At 44.8% G+C, this 16,082-nt stretch overlaps 1 protein-coding gene across 2 annotated transcripts in view; it reads right to left on the bottom strand.

The window, feature by feature from the left end:
• Nucleotides 1–12,829, bottom strand: part of KALRN (kalirin RhoGEF kinase) — a 512,316-nt gene extending 499,487 nt beyond the window's left edge. For both annotated transcript variants that reach the window (XM_027679018.1, XM_027679019.1), the window contains exons 1-2: nucleotides 12,766–12,829; nucleotides 12,128–12,232 (exon numbers count right to left, since the gene is read on the bottom strand). In XM_027679018.1, the coding sequence (XP_027534819.1) occupies nucleotides 12,128–12,232; nucleotides 12,766–12,820 (160 nt within the window). In that variant the 5' untranslated portion in view covers nucleotides 12,821–12,829. The remainder of the gene's footprint in view (nucleotides 1–12,127; nucleotides 12,233–12,765) is intronic.
• Nucleotides 12,830–16,082: the final 3,253 nt, after the last annotated feature.

The following is a 16,082-nucleotide window of genomic DNA, read 5'->3' as shown; positions in this document are numbered from 1 at the left end:
TGGCCCTGTTTGGAATAGCAACACACAGGTTTTACATTTGCTAGATATATTCCAAGAGAAAAAAGTATGAGGAAAAATGAGACCAAGAAAAGGAAATCATATACTATGGTTATAGCTCTATTAAACTCGGCTGTGTGGAACCAGTTAGGAGGTACCTTCCCATGCCCCAAGGAACTAACATGCCCATGAGAGACATCCACAGCAGAAACTTCCTGGCGCAGTGGTTGGCTCTGCAGCAACAGGGAATCTGGCACTTGTAAATGACAACAAAGAAGAATCAGAGCTGTAAATGGCTCCTGACAGCATTCTCTTCATGGAGAGATCTCTGCGAAATATGGAATATATTAGCAAACCTGGGCTGGAAAGCAAAGCATTTTTAGGTAGGTGGAACTTTTTAATAGCATGTCATTAAATCTCTCTTACATTTAGCATTTAATAGATTTAACTTGCACAGCAGCATGCTCATAACAAAAAGGGCACAGGGGACCTTACCAAACAGTGAGCAGAACGGACCCAAAGCCCAAGTGCCTCATTTTGTCAGCATTTGGGTACCACGGTGATGAGCAAAATCATCTGGATGTCTTAACACATTAAATTGGAAATATCCTTACTCTGCTACTAGTCTTCTTTGGCCCCATCCCCACACGAGTCTGACAGCTGAACACAGGCCAAAATTTCTGCCTGTGTAAACTACTGTAGCTCCTCTGCTGTCACTGGCATCAGGCCATTTTTTATACCAGCTGTAGTTCTGACCTACGTATATTTAAAAATATGGTCAGTGTAATAAAAATCTTAAGACCATTTGACTTCTTGGTGTGGACATAGGCAAGGTGTGTTAATCTCATTTCCAGGACTAAGGCCAAGATGTACAACCTGTCTGAAGTAGGTCACCTGCATCCATATATAGGCACCCATATCAAGTGGTTTAAGAAGAGCCAGGTGTTTGCACATCTCTCTGATTTCACTTGTCACTTCAGCCATGACTTTTGACAATCCTACAGTAGAAAAGGATTGGTGTACTTTTCCTGGCCTGTGCCCTACCAACAGAAGGCATGCAGCTTCATCAGGATTTGCTCCACCACCAAGGACATGGGTTTTTCAAGAACACGAAGTCCATACAAACTCAAAAAAACCACTTACTATAGCTTTTTGCCTGATTATCCCTTTTAATAGATGAGATCTCCCTATTCTACGCAAAGGTTGTGACACTTAAAACGTTCTGAAATGCTGCACTAATTCTGTGTATTACTTCTAATTCCTGTTATCTCCATTACTACTGCACGCCAAGGGGAGCTGAGGATAGCTGAGCCAAGCAAAGAAATTTTTGTTCATTGTGCACATCTTGAGCACTTCCTGATTTTGGAGGTGGATGCTACAGAAACTTGTCCTTTGACTACCCAAATAAGAACCTACCAGTCATTGGTTTTGGGCTATTGCAAATGAGCATCACAAGGCTTTCAGGTTGAAACATGATGGAGTTGAAGCTGGAAAAATACTGGAATTAGTCCCTATCACCTTCCTGCACAGCTCAGTGAGGAAGTCAATCAGCTTTTAAAAAAAAAAAAAAATCTTTTCCCATTATACAGGCTTACATGTCGGGAAGTGTCATTTTTACAGACTCCCATTACCAGAATGGGATCAGTTTCAATAGGTCTAAACTCATCCAACCAACAGGGTTTCCCCTCTGCTCAGTTTTAGTACCAGAGACAGTGTTAACAACTTTCTCCTGGCCTCAAATAGTTCAAGACCATCTCATTAGGGATTTGACAAATAACCTGAAGCATCAGACAGATTACAGACTGACAGGCACCTGTAAGAGACAGCTGACCCCAGCTAACTTTTGAGCAGGACTGAGTTGAATAGGAGCAAGCTGTTAACTGGGGATTCGCACACCATAGATCTAAGTCCTCCAAACTCACAAGATCATTACTATTTACCCGGTAGGCCTGACTTGCTCCTTAGGACTAAATTTATCTGAATGCTTCAGACTGACTCAATTAACATCACTCCTGAACTCTCTGCCTCAGCACAGAAAAGCAGAGCAGGAAAGTTAAATTGCTGTGAACAGAGTGGCAGTCAGATCCAAGGAGGTTGGCTCTTCATGACATATTTCTGTGAACAAGACGCATTAAATGTGAAGCAGAACACCCAAGGATTCTGGCTCTGTGTCTTTGCTTCATACGGAAATGCCTCCTCTTTGCAGCATCAAAGCAAGACAGGCATTTGGTGCATCACTATTAAAAGACTGCAGAGTGATAATAACAGTCTTCAATGGTGTGGGACACCTCCTAGAAGAGAAAACCTTGTTATTTTTCCTGTGCTTTGCAGTACCTCCTACGGCTGCTTTCCCCAGCCTAAGCACGGTATGTGCACAGGTTTTGCCTGTTCCCTGCTTTCACTGTGTACCCAGAGAGTCTTTCAATTTTTTTCTCTAAAAAAAACCCCTAGTTTTGGCTTTCCATCCCAAAAGCTAAAACTCTAATCAAACATCTTGTTGTCTTATTTCTGTGATTTCCTCTGGCTTCTGACCTTTCCCATACTGACATCACCTGCTTCCCTTCCAAAGAGGATGCAGACTCTGATCCCTTTCTCAGCCAAGTGCCCTCCAGTTCTGAAGTGCTCTGTGAGGTAACTTTGTGGCACTCTTCCATGGTTTCCCTACAGGCTTCTAATTTCTTCCCTGTTTTTCTGCTTGTACCTTATTCTCAGCCATTCCCTCTGCTCCACACCCAGTGTTAGACTCTGTAACTCCTCTGGCTTGCCCTTCAGATATGTTTAAAAACAAAGCAAAGCAAAACATGAGTCTTTGGTTAAAGAAATTCACAATCCACTTGACAGCTTTTATCATAAGCACTCAATGGCAAGGACCATATTTTTGTTCAGTGTTTCCAGGGCATCTGCTTCGGAAGGAACTAATCAGTGACTGACAATAATACAAATAATAAACCCTGGTAAAGAACCATCATAACATGACAATATCACAGACCCTGTAAGAAGACCGCCCAATTCAAAGTTTTATTTGCATTCACTCACAATACTTTGAATAGTCTCCTGCACCTATAGCTTCAAAAGCTACTCGGACTGACAGGTACAGCACATGAAAGGCCTGTGAAACCAAAGGCAACTCGCTGAAAGTTTTCATCTGGAGTTTTCACTATACTTGTGCCGTGGGAAAAAACAGTAGTAAACAGTGGAAGAGAAACACAGTCCAGATATTTCCACAGAAAGTAAATCTGCTTCCACAGAGAACTGCATATTTCTCGCTAGCTATTATTTTTAACCTCTTGCAGATTTATTTTTACTACAATTTAAATGTATCTGTTATATGCCATAACATTATTATTATGAGAGACACTAAAATAGCAAAGTATTCGAGGCACTTGATACCATTTTACAAAGCAGGGAATTAAAGCCAGCGATGGCTGCAGCTCACTGCCACAAACACCAGTCACACGACACACACACCCCTTTAGCCTTACTCCTCACACCTCCTCTGTGGAGTTACTCCCCAAGTTGTGGTGGTGCTTTCTCCTGCTGTTTAACGGGGGTGGCAGGGAGCAAAAAAGAAATTAAAATGCATCCCGTGGGATGAACTTCTGATTTCTGCTACCAGGCTGTGGGCATAGCCTTGGACTCACAGCCCACAGCTTGGAGCCACTAAAGCCATCAGCTAAGCCCACATATCTCGTAGCATAACTATGTAGGATACTTTAGAATCGTAGAATAGTTTGGATCAGAAGGGACATCTTCCAAGAGATCAAGTTATTCAGAGCCCTGTCCAGCCTGGTCTTGAATGTTTACAGAGGTGGAGGCATCTGTCCCCTTTTTGAGCCATCTGTGCTTGTGTTTTCACCACCCTAATCGTAAAATATTTCTTCCTTATCTCTAGTCTGAATCTACTCTCTTTTAGTATATATCATCACCTCTTGTCTTATCACAACAGGCCCTACTCATCTTTTTATAAGCCCACTTTAAATATTGAAAGTCCATGAGAAATTCTCCCTGGAGCCTTCTCTTGTCCAGGCTGAAGAACACCAGCTCTCTCAGCCTTTCCTCACAGAATCCATTTCCAACCCCTCCGATCATTTTCGTGGACCTAACCTTGGGTCTTTAATTCCATTTTTCACTAAGCTGTTTTAAATAAGCAAAGGTTTGTTTGTGTAAGGGTCTCAGGTTTTGGCTTCATAGTGTGTACTCTATTAAGACTAATAAAATACATTTAAATAAAGAAATTCCATCTTTATTAATAAGCTTAACTTTTCAGTGCTCCAAAACTGAATGACATCTCTTCATATCAAGACAGGCTATGGTAGATCATAACTCTCCACTCCTAAAGAACACAGCTGGCAAAGCTCTTTTGTTTTCAGCTTGGATGCTGTTTGGCACAACAGTTTGACATTCACTTACAAGACTGGTGAAAAATATGCACTGCTAATTTTCCTAAGTGCCACGCCAGCGTCTCTGGGGGCCACATGTTTGCCTACCTTGCCATGGAGTAACGGGATTTCCTCCCAGATAATAGAGTGAACTTCACATCAGCTAAGGCAAGACTTTAGATAGGTGTCCTCCTCCTTCGTTACTGAACGATATATTCATGGCAAAGCGCTAAAGTTGATAACATCTTTAAAATACATTTCTTCCCTAGCGTGGGGGATACAAGCCGATAATCCCCGCAGATCTCCTTTTTCTCCCCCATTGCCCCCGTGGTTTATCATGTCCAATTAGCCATCTGCCATGCCGGCACTGCCATACAAAGGCAGCCCGCTCCCCTCCGCCGCAGCCCATCAGCAGGGCCATTGTCCCGGCTGACAAACAAGAATCAGACACTATTGTCTCCAGTTGACGATTCTGCTCCCAAAGTAGGCTGCCAGTTGCCATTAAAACAGCGGGAGCGCCAGAGTACGCTCCAGGAGTCAGGAACCGTGCCAGCAGCGCCGATATTACCGGGTGAATCTATACAAAGCTCTTTTTGAGATATATATCTATATATTTTGATTTCAGGTAATAAACCACCCTCTCTATCCCAGTTGCACCAGAGCATGCCTGACCTACTGCCTTTACTGCTTCACCAAACACTCACCTGGTAAAGAAAGGGTCACAATCCCCAGAAAAGAGCAACATCTTGGTGTCAAATATTTCCTTGTAATGTCGTTTATTATTATTTTAAAGGTAAGGCATGTCTTCTGCCACTTCAGCACAGCTTATTCCACATATCATACCTTCCCCGCCCAACCCCATCCCCAAAATGTATTTTAAAAACCTGAAAACTCCACCATGTCTATGTGGGTACCAATTAAGCAACGAGGTTAATTTAATTTCTCTTACAAACAACACACATTCACCCTTTTTCCCAAGGCCACTTCACTAAAAGAAATGACCAGAGCAGCTGGTCTGCCAGTCACCGAGATGTTAAATTGAAGATCATTTCCTCTTATTATTCTCAGCAAAGCATGATGTGACCTTACACTAAAAACTACAGGCTGCCTAATTATGGTAGTTTTGTTCCATCAGTGAAACCGAAATGCTGGTTCATATAATTAAGGTTACTAAAAAAGGAATTCCATTTTTAGTTTTAAAGGTAATTTGTTGCCTCGAAATGGAAGTGCAACAAATTAGACCTATGTACCTGTATGTTCTCAGCTTGTGTAATTTGAAAGAAACAGAAAACACTCCTACTTTTTAGTAACAAAGCCACACGTTGATAAGACACAAAGCACCCCAATAAACCACAATTTATTCAAGGCACTAGTTAATGAAAATGAGCAAACAAAATGAATATTTATGTTCATATTTAAAAGTAGAAACAGAATTATCTTCTAATTCCTTGATTAGGAAACAGAAATTATTTAAACTTCAACGAATGTTTTAAATGATATTACAGTCTCCAGCACTGAACACACATTGTTTCAATATACCCCTTTTAACCTTCACTGAATAGTTAAAAACAAAATAAATGAAAAACAACTGAAACTAACATGAATCCACAGTAATCACATACGTTACTGACCTTCACAATGACTAACAACAGAGGAAAGTGTTTGCCCTGGATTCAAACACAGTGCTCGTTCTGGACCAAATCTGAATACTTACATATTTTGCTGAAATGTTACTCTATTCTTAGCACAAAATGCTCTAAATCCCATTTCAACACACTGCAGTCCACATATCACACAGGTGACTGACTGAAACCTAGATTTACGATTGCCACAGCAGTGTCTGGGCCAAGTTCTGTTTTCCGTTACATCTGTGAAAACTCCCAAACAATTCCTCTGAAGTTCTCTGGATCTGTACAACAGTAACACAATCCATCCCAGAACCGGGTGGGAAAGAAATAATTGAAAATATTATGACTTCTTTCTTTTACAGCCCTTTACACTTTAAGGTTCTCCATTCAGACGATCATACTTGACTTTTCGTATCCAGCTTTCTTTTGCAAAACGTATATTGTAATATTCACTGTTATTCCTGCCAGATTCTCTAGGCAAAATTCCCCAAGTGGCAAAGTCCCTTCAGTTAAACACAGGGTGCGTGAGCCATGCAAGGCTGTAAAACGGGAGTTGTTTATCCAAAGAAATATTAAAAGCAGGACACCAGTCCAAATCAAACAAAAGCACAAATACCTCTAAGTCGTTTCATGACTTTAAGTTCCAGCCATAAAAGACACAGCACTATGGGTTTATAAGGCCTAATACTCCATAAGTATTTTCTTTGATGTAACTATGAAGTACTTAAAATACCACTGGGTACTGTATGGTACAGGTCACCATGGAGCAATAAAGCTGCTCTACATCCATAATCGACCTTCCCAAAGACCACAAGGTCACAGCAGCTGAAACAACAGAATACTTCATTCCCAACCTTCAAGAGGCCCAGAGCACCTGTCCAGCCAGAGGACTCCCCAACAGGCCCTTAACATGGGGGTGTGCTTGGAAATTACACCGAGGAAAACCCACCAAACCCATTTTTAAAACCTCATGTTTCCCCGGTAGGTTATTATTATGGGACTTGATAAAAAATACAGTATGGGAGGCAGGTGGTAGGAAACAGCAACAATTGTATTTACCTGGCAAGGTTGGATGCTCATTTCTATCCACGCTACTTATCATCCCAAGACACACATGGCCATCTAAGGCCACAGGCAAAATAGTCTACACAAGCACTAGGAAGCTTGTTCCTTTTTGATGACTTCATGAATACAGTTTTTTTCTTTCAGAATTTCAACCCCAAAACACTGCACAGGCAACAGGCCCCCACCAACAGCTTCTGTAGGTGCCACATCGAGCTTTGTGTGCACTTCACTAATGTCTGTGCTATGGGCTTATGTTCCTTATTGCACCCTGTCCTGGAAATCGGGGATTGTGAACTTCCGTACACATGAGCTCTGATGAGAAGCTGGGTGTGAAAGGCCCCTTCCTCTGGAAGTAATTCTGTTCAGTATTAATTGAATTAATATCAAACACAATAAGTATCTTTCTACTGGCCTTTAACACAATGCAATCTCATCCTGAACAAACACATTGTAAATAACTATCAGATGTCATCCCTGATGCCCTGTATGTACTTCTGAGTGAGGAAGAAGGAAGTAGTATAGGAAAGAAATTATTATCTGAATAGAAATCACTCATTTAAATTGTGCCCTTTCAGCATCAAACAAAAAGAGATCCATTTTTTGTCACAAGACCCCACAAACCAGCAGGTTTTGCCCCATTTCTGAGCAGCATCTGCATGGTGAGAGAGGGAAGAGGACAGCCATCTCACCAAGACCTCTTGATTCACGTTTATGTCCTTTGCCATGTCTATACGTGAATTCCCAGACTAGCAGAGCTGCCTCAGAGTCCTGAGGTGGAGGAGATGGGGCAACAGCAGGGCAGAGCCACACAGCCTTCCACGTGCACTGGGGTATCCAGTGACAAGAGGCTTCTGGGGCCCCACATGTAGTGAGATAACTATCCTCCTCCCCCGTGTCAATCACACGACAAAACAAAAAACACCTGCATTAGACAATAAAGAAAGAAAACAACAAAACTCACATTCCTGACAGGGTCAGAGGTCAAAGCCTCCAGAGAGTGGTACAGCTTTTAATTAACAGCATCACCTCAAAGAACACAAGGGCTTTCCAAGTGGTAAGAAAGACCTGACAGTCTTTTCTGCAACAGAGCCTCCTTTATCAGCACACGTTGCCAGACCAGGCCTTATGAATTAAAAAGTCTCAAGGTGAGGAAGCCAGGCATCACAAGAACACCTCACCCCCAGTGACAACTCAATTGAATCAATTTACCTGCTCTACGAGGAGACACTTGAGTCCATCAACCTCAAGGAGCACTTCTCTGCAGACATCATCTCAAGCACATCTATTGATCAAACAGCCTGGCCACTGCCAATTATTTTAAAGTTATTTAATAGCAGAACTGCCAGTCACTCATGCACAAATGAACAATGCTAGAAGTATAACCAGACGAAAAGCAGAAAGCAAACAGAATAATTCATCGCGTTCAAAGGAGATGGAACAATATCAATTTTCGACTCACACACAGGAAGTATCAATGATAAAGTTGGCATCTTCATATCAGACACAATCAATGCTATACTTAAGTGCCAGAAAAATAAATTAGAAAATAAAACTGTACCTGATAGTGGATAAGAAATATTGATGATTACCCTTGTTAGTAATTGGTAGTTTGCTAAATTGTTCTGTCTCTGACCTCTGTAAATATTTAAACTTTTGGAAAAGGGTTTCCTTATGTGTTTCACCTCTGTTTCCAAAACACATTGCATAAATTACTGCAGCTTAGGCAGGAAGTGAAAACTTTCCCTCCGTGTCTGTATCCAAGGGATATCTATCATTTGTGCACTTTACGAAGTGACTTACTTTATGTTTGAAACAATAAGTATTTGGATTCTGTTCCATGCAATATAGAAGTCTCAGTACACATTAAATATAGACTATTGAGAATTCCAGAGAACTTGCTCATATTTTATCTGTCACCAAAATAGACATAAGAAACTTAATAAGGAATACCTAAGCATAGATTTGGTTTCTTACTGAAACGTAAGCTCAAACAGAAGCGACAGACATCACACAGAAATTACTGCTGCAATTCAGCAGCCAGTGTTATCCTAGAAATCAGAGCTGGAGACTGCAATAGTAATTTCTGCCCTTCAAGTCCCTCTGCCTGTTAATTTTTATCCCAATTACATGGGATTGATTGTCTAAAGGAGAATTCCTGAATTCCTTCCGCATATATCTGATGGTGAAAATTAGAATAGTCCCTGTCCTGCCTGTCTCCAGGGAGGTTTAACTGACTGCCAGCATCAACCACACAGGTGTTAAATCCACCCTTTTTTTAAAGTCATTCCTAGTTTTCATCAGTGTTAAGCACCAGAACAGAACTTCCTTTATTACCTGGTGTTAACTTTTTCAATTTGACTTTTCAGGTACAGCTCAGAAAGCTGCTATCTCAATTGTCGCCGCTGATAAGGGACTGGTACCACGAGTGTTTGGGTGCTGCTGGGGGAGCTGTTCTGTGTGCGGCGCCACTCCCAGCATCAGCCTCCTCTGCCGGTACCAGGGAGCAGCCTATCGATCCTCCCGGCTCAGTGCAAAGCCCAGCCGCTTGCTAAAAGCCTCTGAGAGAGATATTAGTTACTCGGGCCCTTGTTTTTTTCATGGAGAATAATGAGTTCATGCTTTTCCATGTGGTAGCTGTGAATTTGGGAAGAGTTTAGGCTGTTTAGTGTATGCATGTGCTTTTAGAGCAGCTAATCTTTAAACCACACAGATTCATTTTTTATTTGATGTGAATGTACAGGGGCATGTAAGACAATGCTTATGCTTTACAAACCCAGAATATAAGTCAGGACAAAGAATTAAAGAAAAAGATAATACCAAGGGGGAAGGGATGCTAAGTCAATGCAGGTCTCTGCAGGTCTAACAGATCAGACCCTGTCTCACAGTCCCTACTCAGGCAGGGTTGTTATTGCCAGCCTGAGAGGTGCAGGAGAGTCAGTTGTGTCCTGGCTACAACTGTTCTCCCAAGCCCCACATGAGCTGTTCTCTCAGCCATCCATTAACCCAACTTCAGACAGGCACAACAGCAGCACACAAACCCCAGAAGAGAAGGGAGCCCAAACAATGCAGAGAACCAACAGTCTCATTTCACACAAGTCGTGCCTGCTCTCGTGCTTTCCCCATTTCTCAGCGATGTTGCCTGGCCATTCTAACAGATGACAATCAAAATTCATTACTAATAACTTTGGCACTTTTGTCATATCATCTTTTTGGACACAAGATGCTACATAATGGTGCAGAAACCTGAATTTTGCCATCTTCTTTGATGAACCTTAACGTAAAGGAGACAAGCATCAGAGATAGCCTACACATACATGCTTCACTGCAAGGATGTGACCTAGGCCCCCCTTCCAAGCCCACGTTCCTGCGATTTTGTTTCCTCAACCAGAAGTATTAGAAGAATCTCTGAAATCTCCAGGTTAAATGTATAATGTAGGTGACAAGTGTATTCGTGGATCTACAGGTGAAATTTCAGGTGAAGGAGGCAGGTTGGGAGAAATGTCTAGCCACATGTCTCCCTGTGTTTTTCCCTCATTTAGGAATACCTTTTTCATTTAAGCTAGATAGGTTTGACTCTCTCCAAATTCAATTCTGCTAACATGCTTATGTTGAGATGGCAGTGTTGCAGAGAAATGATTCAGCCCGAGGTGAAGAAGGGGAGAGAGCAAAAAGGTGGAGGGAAACCTTAATTAACAGGGGTTTTTTTAAAGGAGAATTGGTGCATTATTTTTCTCTTTTTTTCCCCTAACCAATCTGTCATTGTTGAGACTTAGGAAATTAGCTTGTAACCAGGTAGGCTATCAACAAGCAAATATCCTATGGCTTAATGACTTGTGGATCACAAGATACACACAGCCAGACCTTATTATACTTATCCTCTAGATCAAAGGGTTTTCACATAAATGGGGTGCAGTCTACCATAGCAGGGAGCTGCTGCAGGCCTTCAGGATTTTACTTCTTTAAAGTTTTGGTGATTACATAATTGCTTTTTGGTAAGTGGAGCTCAAAGCACTATGTGTAGCTAATGAGCAGGTAGAGTGAGGAAAACAGCTGAAAAGCAGAGTCTTGACAAACAGCTGTGGCAATAAGTGTCAGTCCTAGCCCACAAGGGTCAATGCCCTTGTGAAAGAAGCATTTAATCCTTTACAATTTTTAATTAAAAATCTACCAAGAAGATTATAATACTTTCTTAAGATTCTGATGGAGGGGAGGGAGAGAAGGGGGGTGTGTCATGCAAACCACAAGTTGCTTCACTTGAGATGCTGATACTGTGCTGGTGGCTCCCACACAAATACCACCCCACAAACGGGTGATGCAGTGGGGACCCCAGCATGTAGCTATTGCCCATTGAATTTAATTAACCACTGCTTCATTAGCAACACCACACTCTGCCGTAGCCCAGCTACACTTGGCTCCATTTCAGCATCCTCTAAAACGGGAGAGTGAAACACAGGACTCTCACCCAGCCCTGAGATACTTCGCGAGCCGTTCCCCGCGGGGTCAGCCTCCCCGGCCGGCAGCGGGGCTGCAGGCGAGCGCTGCCCGGGGCGTCTCTGCCCTCGCTGCCCACCCGAGGGCGGCAGGGGCAGCTCCCGGCGCTCCACCCGGCTGGAGCGGGGTGGGCAGGGCAGGCGGCCAGCTCCGCTCCCAAACACCGGCCGGTACCCGGGTGGTGCCGCCGCCCGGGGCGGGGGCCCGGCGGGGCCCAGCCGGCGCTGCCTCCTGCGGGGGGTGACAACGCGGCAGCTCTCCCCGGGCATCCCCGCGGGGCTTTTGTGCCTGCCTGGGGCGGGGGCCCGGCCGGTCCTCTCCCGAGGCGGTGGGAGCGCAGCCCCGCGGTAGCATCCTCCCGGGGGCGGGAGAGGCGACCGGGGCACGGACGCGCGAGGGGCTGAAGAGGACAAAGCGAGGAGGCAGGCAGGGACCCCCTTCATCCCCTCCTCTCCCCTCCCCGCGACTCCACTGCCGGCGGTGCCCGCGCCGCAGCCGCCAGCCCCGCATCCCGCGGCGGAGGCAGGGCCCGGTGTTGCTCCGGCCCCTTCCCTGCAGCTCCCCTACCTGTTCGGAAGAAAGCATCCACCTCGGAGTCAGGGACAGCGCCTTCCTCCGCCGCCCCTTCGGCGGGATTCATGGCTGGGGGAGAGGCGGCAGCGAGCCCGGCGGCTGGTAATATCCAGTGAGTTAGGGAGGAGGAGAGCCGAGAGAGAGAGAGAAAAAGAGGGAGGGAGAAGAGGAGGGAGGGAGGGATGGAGGCGCGTTCAGCAGCGAGCCCAGCCGAGCGCCGCCCGGATCATCCCTTCCGCGGTGCCTGCGGGGCGGCTGCCCCGGGGCTGGGCTGCGCTGCCCCCGGGCTGCGCTGGGCTGCGCTGGGCGGCGCGGCCGGGGCGGGGTGCGGGTGCCGAGCCCCGCCGCCGCCGGCCCTCTCCCCTCCGCCTGCTATTGTTCCGACCTGCTCCGCTCCCCCCGCTGCCGCCGCTGCCCCTAGCCGCGCTGACAGCCCAGCCCGGCCCGGCCCCCGGCAGCCGCCCCCGCCGCTCCCCTGCCGGCACTTCCTGAGCCAGGCCGGCCCGGCCGCGGCGCCCCCGCCGCCGGGGCAGCCCCTCCGCGGGGCGCGGCCGCTCGGGCGGGGCGGGCCGGGCACAGGTGCGAGCACAGACACCCCAGCGGGGGCCGGCAGGGGGTTTTTTATTCCCTACCGCTATGCGCTCCGTAGCCGTGTCGCTGTGCATCCCCGGGCGGTACCGCTGCCATGTCTCCCCTGCGAGGAGCAGCCGCGGGGGCTCGGCGCGGCGCTCGGCTGTCAGCTAGGCAGGTACTCGGGCAGCGAAAGTGAACGCTACTGTGGTTACACAGACACAAAAATTCTTGTTTGGTTTTCTTTTCTTTCTTTTTTTTTTTTTTTAATGTTCATGAGCTGTAGGGCACTATTGCTTTGGAAACGATCAGTGAAACTGCATGTTGTTGCAGGTATGCCTTCATCTTTTATTCTTTATAATCCTAGGTGACTAGAGAGCCAAAGAGGAGTTTGAAAAGCCAAGACCCTGGTCCCAGGTCAGACACCGATTCAACTCACTAAATGATTTTGATTTCTCTACTGTAACTCCGGTATTTGTGGTTTGGGACAATAAATGTTGTCTCAAAAGGAGTGCTGTGAGGAATACTTGTACTTTGTTAGTTGCCGAGTTAAATATTCTTCCTGAGCCCAGCTATCAAGATTTCAAGCACAGACAGGCAGAGATAGACAGAAAGACAGATGTTTGCCATTTGGGCACTTTCTTCTGCTGTTCACCTATTTGAAGTCGCCCCAGCTCCTCATTCTTCTATAATCACGTAACAGCTCTAAAACAAGCAGCCTGCTTAAGGAGAAATGTTGCTGTTTCACCTATTCAAACCACGGTTGTAAAACAGGAGTGTTACTCTCACACCTCACAGTTCTCCATCTTTGCTTCCTCTACTATTAGGAAGAAAAAGCAACTGTTGGTGTTATCACCCCTCTGGCTCTATTACTCTTGGATAACCCATCCTTGCTGTAAAATCCCATCCATCACTCTCAAGAATAGAAGTCCTTTAGCCAGCACATCCCCATGGACTCTGTATCGTTATTCTGTAGGAGTAATGTCCAGTCGCCACTCCTATGCCACTGAAAAACTCTGATATTTAAGGGACTTGAGGACTAAACACCTCTGAGAACCTGGTCACCACAGAGACACTCACTGGAACACTTCAAAAGATGTATCAGTCTAGTGCATCCCAAGACAGAAAATACCCGGATTAACACAAGTGTCAGAGCCAACTGTTTATAAGTGCCACTGTCTGGATCAGATCTCGATCCATACATAGGTTAGCAGCTGAGCCGGGCAGAACCTTTCCTGTTTCAGCCCAGATTACTTTAGATGCCAGAGGAGCATGGGTTTCCTCCACCTGATCTCTTCTCAATAGAGCTGAGTGAGAGGAAGGCTGGATTTGGATGTATATTGCACTTGATTAAAAGACTGAAAATTTCCCTGCAGAAACTTAACTGTCAAAATGGTAATGACCAGGTAGGATGAGCACAGAGATCTCAGTCACATCTTCTCTGACCTTACTGTTTACTACTGGAATTGAAACAGAATATGTCATGCCCAGGGACTCAGAAAAGGGCAAACATCCTATAGAGATCCATCTAGCATTTAGTTTCCCTCTGGTTGCCTTATTCCCTCCCTCCTGATCTCTGTTGTAGTGTGATTTCCCATGCCTAACTCCAGCTGGTTTTAGCTGAAGCCATTTATCCTTCTATGCTTATGGATAAAAAGGGTCATTTCACAACTGTCTGCAGAAAATAGCAACACAAAAGCTATGCCCAGGCTGCTGAAGCTCACTACAGACTCCTGTGCTGTCTCTGAGCTCACCTCCTTAGGACAGCCAGGATTCCAGGACCACCTCAGTATCAGGCATGCCAGCAGTGGGGCATTACCACAGTACAAGCACCTGACTACAATCAGTCTTTCAAGCACCAGACTTTCTTCAGTGACCATTCACCCCTTCTTCCACATCACAGCACGAAGCAGAAAAGCTTTCCATCTTCCAGGATTAAGGAAGCAGCACCATTTTGAATCCCATCTCAATATCTCATCTCTGAATACTCACTAGCCCAACTCAGATTCATCCTTAACCCTCATTCTCCCCCAGGTTCATTCAGGAGTGTGAGCTAAGGTCTTGGTAGCTGGGAAGAATGTGGCTTCCTCATGAAGCACTTTGAATCCATTCAGGATTTGCTACAACCTGGTGGGGTTTAGAGTTAAAGCATTCTAGAGCATCCTTAGAAGCTAGACAGAGGTTACTCATAAGCAGGGAAGGTTTAGCATCCTCAAAGGGAATGAATGTTGTCAGCGATGGAGAGATTTGTATTCCCCTTTCATTAGGAACAGTGCAGGCATGGCCTGCAGCACCAGCTGTAGAAATCATATATAGGCTACAGAAAGCACATTTTTCTGTATAACCTGCAATCAAAGGTGTTAGAAAATACTGAGGGAGGGAGTGGTTTATTTAGCTGGCCTGTCATCCCAATACCTACACAGATTCCTGGGTAATGATTCAACTAAGACACTCATATTTAACCATATAAAATACCAATATCTTCTGAAAACAAATGATTTTTTTTCTTCACAGAGAAATGTCATTACAACAAGAATGGTCCCAAATCTCTCATAATTTAAACAAATGGGAAGTTCCACTTTTTAAAGAATAAAGGTGTTTGGAGAGTTTTTTTGAATAGAGTTTCATTAAGGTCTATCAAGACTTAGCCATGAATATTTCTTGCCCATCTCTGCTGTGCAAGATAAACCAAGTTTGTTCTTCTCTGCTTGCAGCTCCACCAGCCAGGGAAGCCCTGCACAATATATTCACTGTTTTCATGGAATTATCATTGAAGCATTAGTCCTGCTGTCACATTTTGCACACACCTCTTATTTGCACACACCATGGCAATGCAGAATGGGGAGTACCACAGTCTGCTATCAGTAAATTTTAGTGCAAACCCAGACACTGAGCTACTATTTTTATTAACACTGCAAGCAGAACAGGGCTGTCACTGTAAAATATCATTAACAAGTGGGAACCACCATGACTTCCGTTCAAGTCCCGGCAAGGAGTTTACAGTTTTTGTTTTTCAAAGAAGAGCCATTAAATAAAGAATGAAATACTTTCTGCAATGTATAATTCACTTTTTAGATAAAATGCTGAAGGCACCTACAGTTTCCTTGAAAAACAAAACACAAAAAAAACCCTGTAGAATTACATAAGCCAAAATACACTAGTTTCACTGACAGACACAGCTTTTAATCTTTTGCATGGCTCTACTTGACAAATGCCTCAATTCATACCACACAACTTAGTTTAACTAGGTACGAATGTTTTTCTTTTTGACAGCCCCTAAAGCCGCTCAAAGATCAGAAACTGTCACACAGGCTTTTGATTTAAGGCTTCTGCTACAGTCAAGTTTTCCAGTGGGATGGCAATAGGTGGCATCTGAGTG

The sequence above is a fragment of the Neopelma chrysocephalum genome, unplaced genomic scaffold (assembly GCF_003984885.1).
Source record: "Neopelma chrysocephalum unplaced genomic scaffold, ASM398488v2 Primary Assembly neopelma1_44, whole genome shotgun sequence".
NCBI lineage: Eukaryota > Metazoa > Chordata > Aves > Passeriformes > Pipridae > Neopelma > Neopelma chrysocephalum.
The sequence above is the reverse complement of the archived record's forward strand: the minus strand, read 5'-3'. Positions and strand labels throughout refer to the sequence as shown.